The sequence below is a fragment of the Lynx rufus genome, unplaced genomic scaffold, assembly GCF_022079265.1.
Source record: "Lynx rufus isolate CCGP_SWC_20201006 ecotype Redwood Valley unplaced genomic scaffold, mLynRuf1.p SCAF_28, whole genome shotgun sequence".
Classification (NCBI taxonomy): Eukaryota; Metazoa; Chordata; class Mammalia; order Carnivora; family Felidae; genus Lynx; species Lynx rufus.
In genome coordinates, this window is record NW_025814843.1 from 313,776 (window position 1) to 330,495 (window position 16,720).

General features: G+C 54.3%; 1 protein-coding gene across 2 annotated transcripts in view; it reads right to left on the reverse strand.

Moving 5' to 3' along the window:
- Window positions 1-11,035: 11,035 nt before the first annotated feature.
- MAP2K3 (mitogen-activated protein kinase kinase 3) overlaps window positions 11,036-16,720 on the reverse strand; it is a 29,588-nt gene continuing 23,903 nt past the window's right edge. For both annotated transcript variants that reach the window (XM_047089779.1, XM_047089780.1), the window contains exons 10-12: window positions 13,990-14,129; window positions 12,781-12,826; window positions 11,036-12,154 (exon numbers count right to left, since the gene is read on the reverse strand). In XM_047089779.1, the coding sequence (XP_046945735.1) occupies window positions 12,071-12,154; window positions 12,781-12,826; window positions 13,990-14,129 (270 nt within the window). In that variant the 3' untranslated portion in view covers window positions 11,036-12,070. The remainder of the gene's footprint in view (window positions 12,155-12,780; window positions 12,827-13,989; window positions 14,130-16,720) is intronic.

The following is a 16,720-nucleotide window of genomic DNA, read 5'->3' on the forward strand; positions in this document are numbered from 1 at the left end:
AAACATTTCAGCTAATGAGTGAAGAAGTGACAACAGAATTAGGATGTCACCAGCTTGCAACCACTAACAAATGACCATCAGCAGCTGCTCACGCCGCAGAGACAGCGGGACTCCGTGCCTCCCACAGGACGACCACAGAGCTCTCTACCAAGCGTTCTTGCCAAAGAAAAATTCCAAGCTGAATCTGATCAAGTCTCTAGACCCAGCTCCCGGTTTGCAGGAAGAACGCAAACCACGGGAAGCTGTAGGCCTCTCAAGCCCTGTTTCTTCAACAAGTAAATTAAAAGGAGGAAAACACGGCAGGGTAACCTCAAGACGAAAGACACTTGGGAGATACGTCAGCCAGTGTGACGGGGGGACCTCAGATCCTGATTCAAACTGGTCTTTGCTTCTTTTTGACATTTCGGAGACGTGCTAAGTTTGAACAGAGACTGGATGTTTGCTGATATTAAGGAATGATTGTTACACCTGAAGCATCCAATAATGATCTTGTTACTGTTTTTAAAGGCCTAATCTTTCACAAGCACACTCTGGAATAGTATTTGTGGATGTAATCATACGATGTCTGGAATGAATGGGACGTAGGCCCTAAGAATTTGGGAGGTAAAGAAGTAAAGTGGGCAGGGGTAAAGACAGGACTGGCATGCATTGAGCACTCTGGGTGTTGGGTATGTGGCGGCTCGTTACTTGCTCTCATTTTACATATGTCTGGACTTTTCATACTAAAAGGCTCATGTGTGCAAATGTTTGTACAATAAAAAAAATTATATAGAAAAAGGCTTGTGGGGCACTTGGGTGGCTCAGTCGATCAAGCATCCAGCTTCGGCTCAGGTCATGCGCAGTTCATGGGTTCGAGCCCCGCCTCGGGCTCCGTGCTGACAGCTCGGAGCCCGGAGGCTGCTTCGGATTCTGTGTCTCCCTCTCCCTCTGCCCCTCCTCCGCTCACGCTCTGTCTCCCTCTCCCTCTCAAAAATAAATAAGCATTTAAAAGAAAAAAATTTTTTTAAAAGAGGAAAAGGCTGGAAAGATATACATCACTTAAACTTACACAGTGCTCTATGTCAAGTATGTCTCAATAAAAATAAATTTAAAAAAATGCCAAGCATAAGTCGTTTTGGCAGATGGGATGGATCATAGGCGAGCTTTCTTTTTAAATCATTCAATATCTTCTAAAATGGCTACAATGAACACGCAGCATAATCTGGGGGAGAAAAATGAAACCAAGCTAGCACACCCTTCCTAGGGAGGGAAGGTTTCTCTCAGGCTCTGCAGGTGGACGGCTAACCTGGCACAGCCGGGCCAGGAAGCCATGTGGCTGCGCACACTGTGGCCCTTCCAGGCAAATGTGCTTCCCTTGGCCCCACTTCTGGGAATCGTGCCCAGGGAAATCATCCGAACCCTGAAACGCCAACCAAGCTGCCTGCTCAAGGATGTCCACGCTGGGGTAGTTACCGGAGTAGAAACTTGGAGTCAGAGACCACATCCCACAACAGGGAACTGCCTTGGCGAAGAACGGAACGTGGAATGCTAAGAAGCCATCAAAATGGTGATTGTGGGACAGAGAGCCTCGGACCTAATGCTGCGTGAACCAAGGGTGTGTGTTTGTATGTCTGACACGATTCTAGTTTTGCAAACATATGCGGAAAATGAATAGAACCCAGTTATCAGCCTCACAGAACAGCCCATTAATATCTGCCTCTACCCCTTATAAGACAGATTTGGTTTCCTCAAAGCTCCTCCGGAATCCTCAGGAGGCAGATGGCTCCCTTAAACCCCACCTGTTCCAGTGCCCCGTGTCTCTCGCATTCTCAGCTGGGCTTTGTCTTTTGCGACGAATCCCCCCACTGCCTGCCTGGTGAGGCACCCGAGAGCCCCCGGCTCCTTTCCTCAATCTGCAACTCCCTTCCAGGCTCCTGTGCGTGTCACACTTTAACTGAAAAGTGGAGAAGCTTGGGTTTCACAGTGAAAGTATCCTCACCACAGGCGGCCCCCCACCCCGGCCACTTCTTGTCCCTTCCTCCCCCACTCCTGGCCCCAAGGTGCCCCGGTGCACCGCACATCTCTAAAAAACTTCACAGCATCCCACGGCTCCCCTGTGCCGTGCTGCCCCCACCCCCCGACAGGAGTCCCCTCATCCACAGAATCCTCAGCATATTTTCTTAAAGACCATTCTCAGTGAAAGAAGACTTTTGTTCCAGCTTCAAAGTACCATTTGTGCCCTTATTTGTGGTGGGACTTGTTAGATTTCCCCGTCTCTACTCCGCCTCCTTCTACAGGCATATAGCCCCTGCTGTCTAGGTAGGGCCCTGGCTGCCTACACAAAAACTACATTTCCCAGCCTCCCTTGCAGCTACAGATGAGCATGTGACCGAAGCACGGCCAATGGGATGTGACCCAATGACGTACTACTTCCAGGTTATGCCCATATCCAAAGGATGGGATATGCCCGCCATCCTGCCACTCAGAACATGGGGTTGGGAGCTGAGGAACCATCTGGGTCACAAGGATGAAGGCATCAAACACCCTAGGAACAGCAGAGCAACAAGATGGAAGGAACCTAGGCCCTGACACCATGAAGCGGCCACTGTTGCTGCAGATCACTGTCCCTCAGGCTGTTACGGGAGAGAGAAAAATAACCATCTGTCTGGTTTAAACCATCATCAGTTGGATTTTGCTGTCGGTGTTAATAAGCAGCCAAACCTGGGTCGTAATGATAAACGTGCTCTATTAAAAGGCGCCGTGGCACCCAGCGCCAGCAGGCTCGCTTGTGTCAGGAACAGCCTGGGACCAGGATTCAGGAGCAAGTGCTTCATGAAGGAAGTGCTCCCAGCAGAAACCAGTAAGGGAGTGAGGGAAACAGGAGAAATGGGAGAAACCGAGCAACGGTGCGTTTCTGCCCCCTGGCCGGGGCCTGATCCTGGGGAGCTCTGGAGTGTAGGTTATACTCCGGAGTATTATCCGGAGGGGATCCGGTATGAGACCCCCGATGGGGGTCGGCAGCCTCTGGAGCCTCTGGTCCCCACGCGTGGGGAGCTGAAGCCTTCCAGGCCCTCTGTGATTCCCACCCCATCGACCTCTTTCCCCAGCCTGGGCCTGCCCTCCTCATCCAAACAAGATGAACAAGGACAACCCCAAAGATACCCCCCTGGAACCCTTAGCCAGGAGCGCTGGCAGATGCCATGAGACCCACAATTCGGTTGCCCAGTAAACCACGCCGGCATTTGCCCAGAGAAAGCAACAGGGCCCAGCACACGGAGCTCAGGATGTGGAGAATCAGAGAGGTGCAGCGACTTACCCAAGGCCACACAGCCGAAGCGGAGGGACTGAGGTGGGTGGGTGAAGGGCGGAGCAATGTAACAGAAAAGCCTACGGCTGTGAGAATCTGTGGGGAGCTGGGGGAGCTTCTGGGGGCAGGGTGGCCCCATGTGGGGTAGGGAGAACCCCTGTAAAGACTTCAGGTGGCATTTACTGAGCATTTCCGCGGACTGACAACCTGGCCTCTGTTAGCATCGGCTTTCCCCGGTAATTCACAGAGGCGCCACCTCCTTCGGAGCGCCCGCAGCAGAGGCTGAGAGGAGGATTCGGGAGCAAGGAAATCCTGGGAAAGACCCACAGGGAAGTGAGAGCCGGGCAGAAAGGAGCCGATTTAGGTGCGTTCTCAACACAGTTCCCCGGGGCTCCTGGAGCTCTGTCCAGCTGGGGGAAGCCTGGGACAGCGATAGCCCGTGTCTTGCTCTCTCCAGCAGCACACTGGCCACAGAAAGCTCCTGGGCAGAGCCCTGGAGCCTGAGGCAAAGGACAGGCACAGGAGCCCCTGCGGCGGGTAGGTAATTTCATTCCCCCACATAGAGGGGAGGGGCCGCTCCTGGCCACGCGGGCCACACTGGGAAACACTGTCGGCCCAGGTCCGTTTGACCCAGGACTCCAGAAGTTCCCACTCGTTCCAGCTCTTCCTCCCTCTTACTCCTAAAAATAGCATTTGCCAATGTTTTGAGACCCGTGTGCTTTCTTCATTTTAACAGCTTCAAGACTTGAATGACTCGGAGCTTTTCATTTACACATTGGCATTATATTTACTCGGCTCCATTAACCCACTCTGGGGCGGGGAGGGAGGTCTTCAAACACCTGAGAGGAAAAGAGCAGCTGAGTGGCCAGACCCCTCCCCGAATGGGGCTGGACTCTCCCTCACTCACCAGCCCTTAGAGCCAGGCTACCTGAGTTTAGATCCCAGGCCCGGCCCTCACCACCTCTGTGACCTTGAACAAATCGCCTAGCATCTCTGTGCCTCGGTTTCATCATCTGTAAAATGGGAAAGGCAACAGAACCCACTTCCTAGGGCTGTGGTGAAAATTCAACGCAATAACCCACGCAAAGTGCAGGGAGCAGTGCCTGGCAGAGGGTAAGTGCTTAATAAATGCCAGATCGACCTGTGTTTCAAAGGAGCAGAGTCGGCTGTAGGAAGGGGACTTGGACATAGACGTGGCCACCCGGCGCGATTGGGGCTGGATAGAGGGAAGCGAGGTGTTGCGGGAACCCTGAGAAAGGAGTGACGAAGACAGGAAAACCGCACAAAGGCAGAGCTGGAGGAAGTAGGTTTTGAGGGGTGAGTAGGAGTTCACAGGCAGAAAAGGGAAGGTGTAGTGAATGTGTGTGTTGGGGCGGGGTGGCTGTCCCCCATCTAAACCTCTTCTTAATTGAGAGGAGCTCCTGTGTAGAGTCCCAGGTAGGCAGCATCCTGTCTCCCCCTGCAGAAGCTGAAACGACCAGACTTTGGTTTGGTGCATAGGCCACTCTTGCCTGGGACTTTGAAGCTTACCACTGGGCAAGGGCCATAGTGGAGTCCTGGCCCAGGCTGGCTTGGATGCCCAGGCCCCAGTATCTTCCTCAGTCACTGAAAGTCCTCACATCCACTGGGTAAGCCCTGAGACTGAGCTAAGAAATCCTCCCTTTACCTCGGGTGGACAGTCGCCTTCTGTTGCTTGCAACCAAGAGTTCTGAAGGGAATTCCTGGCAGAAAGACCAGAAAGCCCCCCCCCCCAAGCTTTCCTCATCGACATTCACTGAGATCATACAAGGAGGCAGGCTGGTGGGCGGACGGACCTCTCCACTCCATCACACAGGCAACAAAACTGAGCCCTGAGAAGTAATCATTTGCTGAAAGTTGCCCATAGAGGGGAAGGCCCAAGTAGTCTCTGATGTAGGGTCAGACACCTGGCCAGGCTCTGCACCTCCTGCAGTCAGAGGCGCCAGGACCCTGAATTGGGCACCTGCCATAGAAGCCCTTGGAATCTTACAGTCCCAGGACAGATGCTGAGGCCAAGATATGTGGCCATGGCCACATATCCTGGGGGGACTATGGGGAATGGGGTTTTAGTTTCAAGGCAATTGTGAGACAGAGAATGGATTTGGAGCCTGAGGAACACAGTGCCTGGTGCTCACCATCCACTGAAGTGGCCCGAGAAGGTGCTTAAGAACAAGAACCAGAGGGACAGGTTCATTAACTGAGCACCTACTGTGTGCCAGGCCCAGGATGCCCCTCCGGGGTTTCATGGAATCCACCTACAATCCAAGATCAGTGTCAGCACCCCCAATTTGTAGAGAAGGCAACTGAATCTCGGGAGGTACTGTGACATCTTCAAGGTCACACAGCTTCGACAGAGTCAAAGCAGGGCGATCTGACCCAAGAGCTGGGGACGGGGTAGGAGGGGGTAGATAAACCTTTGCAGGGGCATGGAGCAGGACTTTGATGACAAAAAGGCATTTATGTAGCAGAGACGAGGACATTTCAGAAAAAGTGTTACTGTTCTTAGTGCAAGTCTGACCGTTTCTCTCCTCTGCTTAAAATCCTTCGACCACACCCCTTATGCCCTGAAAGTACAGTCTAGAGTCTTTGCGTGGCCTGCAGGACACCATGTGATCTGTTCCCAGCCCTCGATTCTCTTCAGCGGCACCAAGTCCCCTCCCTCCTCAGGACCTTTGCACAGACTGCTCCTGGAATGCTCTCTCCATTCCTCGCCTCCTTAATTCCTTCTCCAACTGCTGCCCCCTTACATGGAGTCTTCTGAGGCCGAAGGCTGTCTCCCATGGCCGGTACCCAGTAAGGGTCCCACCCTCACGTCTCCCCTTTTCTTTCACGACGCTGACTGCGTGCATACTCATAGCCATACATCTGGCAAAAGTTGGCTCTTGGGGGAGTGACAAAATGCTTAGGTGGTACAATTATTTGTGGCCCCCACATGGCAAAATCTTTATTCCTTCATACTGTGTCTCTCGTTCAGGAGAAATTAAATTTAAATAATTTACCTAATTAATTGAATTTAATTACTTAATTATAATTAAGTTTAACAAAGGTAAATGATTTAATTAATTAATTAATTTAATTTGATGCTTCTCCTTAGGGAGTGATGATGTAAAAGAAGTAGGAAATGCTTCTTTAAGCGTCTGTGAGTTTGCCTTGTGCTGTGTCTGATGCCCTGGCGGAGCTCACTGAGGGCAGGCCCAGGTCGGCCTCAGCCCTGCTGGAGCTCCAGTTCTAGAACACTGCCTGGCACACGGCGGGTGCTCAGACAACACCCTCCGTGCGCCGAGCCCTGCAGCGAACAATCCAGACGAGGCTCTGCTGCAGGGAGTCCCCACTGAGTTCCCTTTGCCTGGACCCTCGGGCAATGGGGAGCCGTGGAAGAGAAGAACTCCCTGAACTGGTGCATCCCAACAGAGGTCACAGCTGCTGCCGCCTCCTAAGCCTCCTTCCACCCAAGTCTCCCCGCGAGGCCAGCCCAGGACGAGAATAGAGCAGCCCACGGCTTCAGCAAGGCTGGCGGGGGCGGATGCAGCTAAACCTGGCTTTGGCAGGTGGCTCCCTTGGGTAGGGCCAAGCTTGGGCCGGGGGTGGGGAGTGGGGCAGGACTCCAGGGTTTCTGGGTTCACCCAGCTCTGCCTCACTGTCCGGGGGGCGCGGGCAGGACCAGACCCTTGCTGAGCCTTCGTAACCTCCGGGAGAACCCGAGTCCCCTGGGTGTGAGGATACACGGGCTACGATAAACATAGCACAGCTGATGTATATATAGACCCTCCCACCTGGTTTCCAAAAGGATTCGAAACGGCTTTCACAAGAGGCGAAGAAATGAACATTTGCAGCGTGCCAGGGTTTACACATGAGGCGCTCACGTCACAGGCCTCAGGGAGTAGAACCAGGACAAGTAGAATCTCTGATCCCTCCAGGAAGCACGTCTAAAGGGGAATGAGCTCCCCATCGGGGAAGGTGTGCAAGCAGAGGCCACAGACCCTAGGTGGGGGGTTTGGCTGGGGAAGGATCGGTACACGGATGAAGGCTGGGCCAGATGCTAAGTCCCTGCTGGGAGAGGAAATGATTCCAGCCCTGCTTGCTCAACCTCCGCCCCTGCCCACGGGCAGCCAGGGATACAGCCCAAGATGAAGCTGGGCGTTGGGAGCCGTTTGCTAGCCCCTTCCCCCTTCCCTGGGCCAGCGTTACCCAAACAGCTTAAAAACTGGAGCAGGGGAGTAAACCTTAATCACGGTTCTTGGGACTGCCCTGCTAAAGTCTGCAGCGTCACTGGGAGTCCTGCCTTCAGACACGGAGCGAGGCAGCTGATGTTTGGGAGACACCAACTGAGCCCTGGGTGCCCAGCTCTCGTTGCTGCTTGCCGTGTGGCCTGGAGCTCTTTGCTTCCCTTCACCGAGGTGCAGGCTCCCCACTCAGTACAATGAGGGGGTTACCTTGCTCCTAGAGAGCCCTCCCAGGACTGATGCCCCAGAATAAATAGAACTACAGCCCCCACCCTCACCCCCCAAACCTCGGCACAGTTCTGGCAGGGCTGGGCTCCCAGGGCCCCACTGCCTTGGTTCTAGGTTCAGCCTTGAGGCCAGAGGGCACCTTCCCCGCACCTGCCCTTTCCTCTGTCATTGCCAGACCCTCCTGGCCCCATTCCAAGCTCTAAACAAGACAGACCCATCCAGGCCCTAGAAGAGCTCATGGTCTAGTGGGAGAGGTGGCCAGTGGACAAAAATGTAAATAAATAAACGTGAAGAATATAAGCTAGGGTGAGGGAACAGAGTGACAGGGTGGTCAGGGAGGCTTCGGTCAGGAAGCCACATGTGAACAGAGATATTTGAGCCAGCCTGGAGGACATCTACGGAGAGTGTTCTGGGCAGAGAGAAGAGCTGGTGCAAAGGCCCTGAGGTGGGTCCAGGTTTGGTGTGTTTGAGCACCGTGTGGCTGAAGCTCAGAGAATAAGTGGGAGCGTGTTGAGAGGGCAGGCCAGCTGGCATGGGCATTGTGGGCCATCAGGAGGTTTGGACTGGGGAGGGGAGGCGGGAGCCACAGCACAGTTCTGAGGAGAGGAGAGACTGGGCCGATATTTAACAAGGGAGGCTGCCTCCCTGGCTTCCAGAAGGGAAGTCACCAAATCTTCCTTCTGGGGCCGCCTTCCCATTCCCAACCAGGCCCAAATGCTGCATTTTAATGCTACCTAATGAGGAGGCTCTCACAACTGTGATTGAAACAGAAAGTCCACGTGCCTCTGCCATCTATCACTCCAGAGAGACTCATTAACTCCAGGGATAGGCACCTCTGAGTCCCTGCTGCCTGGAGGGAAATGGAGACATCCAGCCCTAGCAAAAGGGCCTCTGACCTCCACGTCACAGCCTGGGGACAGGGAAGAGGGGGCGCTGCCACTTTCAGTGAAGAGCAGGCAGGAAGCCTTCACTGAGGTCATGGGTTGTATAAACCGTCCAGGGCCTGGGGACTGAGCAGGTCCTTTGTAAATGTCAAAATTATCTGCATACTGGCTTCCCTTGCTCAGATGCCTGAACACCCTGTAAAAGCTGAAGGATCCCATAAACAGTAATGGAACCTGTAAACAACTGGTGTTTGCACTCATATGCAAACTCTAAAGTGCTTCCCAATGGGGAGAGTGCTTGGTAAACTACCTGGTAAACTACAAAGTGCTTTATAATCCTGTACAGTTTTGCAAATGTAAATTACTCTGTAAACGATTTTGTAAAGAGCCCCCAGGTCCGCACAGCGCGAAGTCCTTTGTACGCTGTATCACTCTCTGTAAACCGTAGAGCGATTTGCCAGCTATGGAGGGGGGTGCACCCATGAGCTTCTGTAGACGAGTCAGGACTGTACCCTGTCACTCTGCATCAGCCCCAGACCTCCCAACAGGGCCCATGCACGCAGGGAGAGGGGTGGGTGAGCACAGGCGGGCCAGACAGCTGATGGTGCAGGGAGGGAGAACTGTGCTGAGAGGGTCGGACGCCGGCGCTGACCCTTGGCCCACCCCGAGACCCCGCCCGGGGCTCCAGAGCCTCGAGTGCGGGTTGGGGTGTGGGGAGTAGAAGGGGCGGGCGGGGCGCTCAGAGGCCGGGCGGGGCTCAGGGGACACAGGGTCAAAGTCAGGGTTCTGCCGCCTCCTGGCGGCGGCAGGAGGAACTACTGGGGCCGCGCCCCTGGGACTCAGGGTCCGACGGATCCCGTGCGCGCACACATGTATACATTCGCGCGCGCGCACACACACACGTGCCCGCGGGCCGATCCGCGCACGCGCAGACGTCCACGCGCGCACCTACACACAGAGCCTCAGAATTCATTCACTCCCTCATCCTTTCCTTCGTGTATTCATTCATTCGCCTTTTCATTCAACAAAGGTTGACAGAATGCTTGATAGATGTCAGCACTGGGGACAGAACAGTGGCAGGTCCAATCTACCCAGATAAAGCTGATAGAGATTAGCTACACTGGCTGGACCAGATGTGGGGAGGCCTCCCTGAGGAAGGGACATGGCCAACCAGGAACGGTGGTGGGGTGGCAGGCAGCCACAGGATGGTGGGTGAAAGGGATTCCAGACCGAGGGCTCAGTCGGTGCAGAGGCCAGAGCGGGGAGAGGGAGGGAGGTGCACAAAAGTGCCTTGAAATGATGAAGTGCTGTGCCAGGGAAGGGCTAATAGGCAGAAACCTATCGCAGACTGGGGACCAACTTGGGGACAAAAACCAGACCTTACTTCCGGCTGAGCCGAAGATGAGAGGCGTGTGCACGAAGGCAGAGTAGAGATGGATCCCAAAGGGATCAGTGCCTCCTTCTGGGAACATGCCCCCATTTCCCATGGAGGACGAGGGAGACCTTGCTCTCAGACCCTGAGATGTGGGGAGGTAGGTGGACTCTCCCGTGTGTTTGTTCCTCCTGGCCCGTGATTGGTTGGAGGATGACCATGTGAGCTCTTCCTAGCTAAAAGATCAGCCCTGAGACGGGGGCTGGAACTTCACTAAGCTGGGGGAGCCACTGAGTCCTGACTTGCCCTCATGAGGGAAGCATGAAGCCGAGACAGAGGAAACAAAGCTAAGCTGGACACAAATTCCTCGCGATATTAACCAGGTTCCTGGATCTAACTGTGCCTGAAGCCAGACACAGTTCTTATACAAGCAAATACATTCCCGTCTGCTAGGGAGGGTGTCAGCCCTAGCCCAGGCCTCAAGGATCACAGGATCACAGAGCCCCACTGGACCCTGGCAAGGAGGCCTTCCTTGAGCTGCCCCCCGCTCTCCTCAGAGCCCTCTCCAGGGGGCCTATACCTGTCCCCAAGCCTCAGTTCCTCCATCTCCCAAGGTGTGTGGCTTTGAGCAAGTCACTTCAGCTTTCTGGGCCTGTTTTCTCCTGTGTGAACCGGGGAGTACAATGTTACCTGCGACAGGAACACAACACCCTCGAGGAGGTGAGTGTGCCAAGGCTGATGCAACCTTCAATGGCGGCGGGACGGGCTGTTCCCCCAGTGGATCGGGCCTGTGTCTGCTCTGTCCAGCATCCAGCACAGGGCCTGGAGCCTTGTCTGGGAGCTTCCGTGTCCTCACATGGGGAAGGGCCTGTCAAGTGCAGGGCCCTGGGGAGTTCAGCAGGCACCCCCTCCCCCAATCACACTCCCCTGGCCCTGTCCCAGGACCAAGGGGTCCTTCCGTGGGCACAGATCTTCACCAAGGAGTGGGGCTCGCCGCTATGACACACAGTCTCACACAACCTTTGTCCCACTTTTTTTTTTTTTTTTTTTAAATTAAAACAACAATCAGGTAACTGCCCCAACCCATCAGGGAGAAGACCCTGGGCAGTCTTTCTTCAAAAAAATATATTTTTTCTTTTTTTTTTTTTTTTAAACAACACCAAAAGCAAATCCACAGCCCCTGTTGAGCCGGTCCCCAAGGAGAGTGAGCTAGACAGCTCCCCTAGCACCTCTCTGAGCAGAGACCTTGGGCCCGTCCCCCTAGACCCCAGCCTGAGCAGAGGCAGGGGTTCTCCACCTGCTGGTCCCTAGGGGGTGAGAGAAACGTGATCGGCTCCAAACCATGCAAGAGAAACCAGGCAAACCCACAAAGCAAGAGAAAAAAAAAAAAAAATCAAGAGGATAAATTAAAACAAAAAAGTGAAACAACCCCCCCACTCCCGAGGCAGTGGGCGGGGCTAGGCTGAGCCCGAGTGCCCTTAGAGGCCCTATTTGCCAGTGCTGGGGTGAAGGCTCGGGCGGCTCTGTCCTCGCACTCGTGGGGGCTCTGGCGGATTCACATGGCTCATCCCCCGATCGTGTCCCCCACACTGATGCCAGGACAGAGGTGTGGCCACCCTAGGCCAAAGTGTGCAAAGTCCATTCGGTCAAGAGATAAAAAAATATACAACTTGGGTGGCATCCAGGGCTTGGGCCAAGGCAGCTTCCTGAACACAGGCACTGGCTGCCTTCTCTGCGAGGGGCAGCGGGGTCCGGTGGAGGCCATCCAGGCCCCTCCAAGTCCAGGATCTCGGGGGCTGGAGACTTGGGGTCCTTGGAGCAGCAGGGGCAGAGGCACTGGTGGGGCCCACGTGGGCCTGGCTGGGGGCTCTGGCGGTCTGGTTCTTTGGCACTTGGGACCAATGGCCTGTTGCCAAGCCAGACACGAGCAGCCCCCTTGATTCTTCCCCAAACACCCAAGGCCGGGGTGGCAGTAGCTTATGGGTGTGGGCAAGCACTGCCCTGGCAGGGAGGGCTGTGGGGCGCTGGAGGGCCAGAGTGGAGTCCACGGCCCCACCCCCTACGAGTCCTCCCCCAGGATCTCCTTCACAAAGGCAGCAATGTCCGTCTTCTTGGTTTTGTGCAAGGTGAAGAAAGGGTGCTCCTGGTGGGACAAGAGAGGGCAGTCACCTCGGGTAACGGTGAGGAGGCGAGGTGGAGACGCCCCTACCTCCCCAAACCAGCCCCAACCCCTGGGTGCTCCTCCTGCCCAGGACACCTCTCTCCTGCCTGGCCAACTCCTACTCATCCTTCTAGGACCTCCATCTTCAGGGAGCCCTCCTTCTAGAGACAGGTTGACGGCTTCCTCCTCGGCCCTCCTGCAGCCATCCCCTGGCCACACCACACTCCCTTTTCCCCATACACGCCAGGCCTCCAGCCAAGTGGAACGCCCTCTCCGGCAGCAAATAAATCCTCACTCACCCTTCCAAACCCAGTTCACATATCACCTCCTCTGTGAAGCCTTCCCTGATGCCTGGGGATAAAATGGCTCGCCTCCCGCCACCGTGCACCACGCCCCGCCCCTCCGCCCTGTGTGTCAGAGCGTGGCCGTGTGCCCCTCCACAGGGCCTGGTGTGGAGGCGGGAGAGCGCGCCAGGGTACGTCCGAGCCAACGGCTGCACACCTGAAGAAATCAAGACAGAGGCGGGCCGAAGGTGCCCATCTCTGTGCACAGGGAGGCAGCCCCCTCCCCAGAGCCCCGCCAATCCACTGCCCGTGCCCTGCACTTACCATCAGCTCCAGGTAGCTCATGCGCTCCGCGGGGCTCTTCCTCAGGCTAGGAGAGAACAGGGCAGGCTGAGCCAGGCCGGCATAAAGGAGGTCTCTAGGCCGGCCGAGCCAGGGCGGGCTCACCCCTAACCGGGCACTTAGAACACACGTGCTCCTGGGGCAACGGCAAGGAGGGGGCGGCTACTCGGGGGCGGGGGGGGGGAGTAAGGGGGGGGGTCCTGAGGATGGAGTGGGATCTGTGGGTACAAACTACAGAGACTTGGACGAACTTCCCTTGCCTCTTGGGGTATTCGTTTTTTTTGCCTCTAGAGAGGTCTAGGGAGTTCTCAATGACCCCAATACCAAATGACATTGAGATGCGATAGTTAACAATCATGTCCTCAGTATCCTGACTCAGAAGGGAAATTCCTTATCACGGGTCTTGGGAGAGGGGAGGCCTCAGTGCAAGGGATCAAGGTGACCAGGCACTCTGTTTGTGGGGCTCATTTGTTTTTGGTCTTTCTTATTTCCTAATAAAAGAAATAAAGAATACAAATTTTCCTCTGAGTTGCTCTTTGCCCACACACATAGATATGTTGATACGTTCTTTCACTTCTGAATACTTTGTATTTCTATTTTTCAAACCTCTTTCAAACCCCAAGAGTTGGTCACAAGAATTTACTTTGAATTTCCACGTATCTTTTTCCTCTTCAGTTACGCACTTTTTGTTTGATTTAACTACAGGCAAGGAACATGACCTATATGACTCTGCCTTTTCCCTTCTCCCCATTTCCTTTGTAATCTCTAACACGATATATATTTTTTTACATGAAGCTCACACGGGCATTCTTTAATTTGGTACAAAGTTCTCAACAGCAATAAAAGCAACTCTGTTAACGCTGTTCAAATCCTCTGTTTTTTGTTTGCTTTTTCGGTCTACCTGGTCTGTCCATCTCTAGGACTATCCCCCTCTAGGACTCTCCACCTCCGGGACTGTCCACCTCCAGGACTGTCCCCCTCTAGGTCTGTCCACCTCTAGGACCACAGCTTGCCAGATTTTCCTCGTGTTCTATTTCTGCCTTGCATATTTTGAGGCTATGCTGTTTGGGGGTTTGTCTGCTCAAGGAGAAGGGGGCCAGGCGAGGGAAGAGCGGGAATCTGGCCGGGGCAGGGAGGGGTGCTGACCGGGCTTGGGGAGGCCCCAGAGCCACCGCAGGGCCGCTCACTCACCACTGTGCGGTGAAGTCCACAAACTCGGGAGAGAACGAGTCAGCTGGGAGCTGGGGAGATGGCTCCTCCACAACCTGTTTCAGCTGCTGGAACGGGGTCCCCCAGGATTCATAAGGAAACCGTAGAATGGCCATCTCGATCTGCGGTGGGGACAGCGGCACGGGGTCAGATGCGCCCACACTCTGCACCCGGAGACAGAGCATTTGGGGAAACCTGCCTGTCTTGGCTTGGCGCCCCAAGCCGGGCCACAACGCGGGTTGTGAGAGCCGGGGTGACATCAACAGCCGGTTCCTGTAACCCAGCCGGCAGAGACCACGGCTCACGAAGCAAATCTAGGCCCGGGTTGTAACTGGCTTGAGTGTCATCGGGCTCTTAAACAATCTAAATGCAGAAAGTTTTTTTTTTTTTTTAATTTTTTTTTTAACGTTTTATTTTATTTTTGAGACAGAGAGAGACAGAGCATGAACAGGGGAGGGGCAGAGAGAGAGGGAGACACAGAATCTGAAACAGGCTCCAGGCTCTGAGCTGTCAGCACAGAGCCCGACGCGGGGCCTGAACTCACGGACCGCGAGATCATGACCTGAGCCGAAGTCGGACGCTTAACCGACCAAGCCACCCAGGCGCCCCTAAATGCAGAAAGTTTTACGTAAAAACCCAACTTCCAGCTAGTCTGGAAAAATCAGAGCAGCCGGCGACCCTGGGACACCTGCCACAAGGCAGCCGTCGGCAAAGAACTGCCACTCCTCTCCCTAACGTCTCCACAAGGTCTAAGTATCTGCTGCCACTTATTTGGACAGTTGTGGTTATGACAGAGCAGGCAAATGGGAAATGGAATTATTCTCAGAAGCCGATCTGTCCCTAGAGCTGTAGACGGTGAGGCCGGCACTTGGTCAGCTGCTTCGTCTCTGCAACAGCCCCTCAGGCCCCTCGAGAACTAAAGTTTGCAGATGCCCCTCCTCCTTCTCCCTCCCTCACCCCCACCCAGCGGCGTCCTGCAGGACCCATTTCCAATGCCTCCTCCTCCAGGAAGACCTCCCAATCCCTGCTGACCCCCTGGACACATGGCCACGGTGGCCTTGTCCCTCCTCCTGAACCCAGGCCTGCCTGCAGGTGACATCAAGGCCACCTGGCCTCGGCACCCGTGCCAGGCACCTAGTTGGTGGGAAGTCATTTGTGGAAAAGACCAGCTATCTTACGATAAACTCTGGGTTCCGAGTTTGACTGCCAAGATTAAAAAAAAAAAAAAAAAATCAGGTCAGCCCAGGCCCCCGCCTGGAATAGCACAGAGACTGCTCACTGACAGGCCATAATCACCATAATGAACACAAGAGACCTCGGCTCAAACAAATGCTTCGTGTTGGCAACTGGCGCCTGAACAGATCACTAATTATTGTGCTAAGAAAGGGCCTTCCCATTAGGCTCAAGGCCCCTTTCCAGCCAAGACATAAATAAAAACTCTCAGATGGAGGGTGTGCGCAATCCAGCGGGAATGGTGGCGATCCTGTGTGTATTTTCACGGGACAAATTCAGGGTGCTTTTTCCTAGAATGTGCACCGATTCCAACCAGCAGAAGTGAGGATCCTCTACGGGCTTCCAGGGAAGGACCCTGTGGCCTACTAGAGCTCATAATTAGGAAAACAGAAAACGGTCCAGACTCTTGACCTCGTAATCCTTTTTCCCGGTAATTTTTTCTAAAGAGCGCAAAGTATGAAACCCAAAACAAAACAGCCTCTGGGCACAAAAATGCACGGTGTGGTGTGATCTGTAATAGTGAACATTAAGAAGCAGTCTAAACACCCAGTGCCGGGGACTGGCCTGCCACAGGGCGGCTGAGTCTCGGCCGTGCCCGTCATTCAGGTGTTCACATGATCGGCACTTGATCAACACTCGTTATGGCCCAGAGCCTTCCCAAATATCATGCCATATCTATATGTTCCGGCTGTGGTCAAGTGCCTGCAGAGGGCCCCTTGGGGTGGGCTCAGAGCACTGGAGAAGACCACCCAGAGTGACAGGCCCGGCGCACAGCGCTTCACCGGTCACTCCCCTAGGTCGGCCGGGGATTTCAAATGGAAAGAAAAAACCAGAAACGAGTGAAACGCCTCACATTAGGGACTGAGTAGATGGTGGCAGTTGGCTGTGGAGTCTCTCGAAGAGATGCCTGCAGGGATTTGTAACTACCCAGAGGAACACGAGTGATGAGATGCTAAATGAAAAAAGTGAAATAAAAACCATAGAGGTTTTTTAGAAAAAGGCAAAACATCTAGAAGGAAACGTACAACGTTGGCAGCTGAGAGCAGGAAGAAGGGGCTGTGTGTCTTTGAGAACAGTCACACTGATTTTTCTTCCCCCTTTTATTTCTTCTGTATTCCTAGATGTTGTTCTATTACTTTTGTAACTTATGGGGAGAGGGGACCTAACCTGTACCAAGGCAGCCAGTTCCCTAAGCTGCTATTACAGCTTCTCCTGTGAGCACCTGCCGGCCCCCCCCATCTAGACCTGGAGTTTATTCCTCCTTGAACCTGGGCTGGCCTGTGACACTATGACCAACGTAATGAGGCAGAGGAGACACTAGGCCAGTCCTCTGACAAGCACGTAAGAGCTCTCCCCTCGTAGAAGCCACCACAAAAGATTTCAACTACCCTCCCCACCACGTTATAAGGAACCCGGCGGGCAGTCAGCCAGGAGGAAGCTGCGTGAAGGCCCCACGTTTGCAAAGCCTTCTTGGACCTTC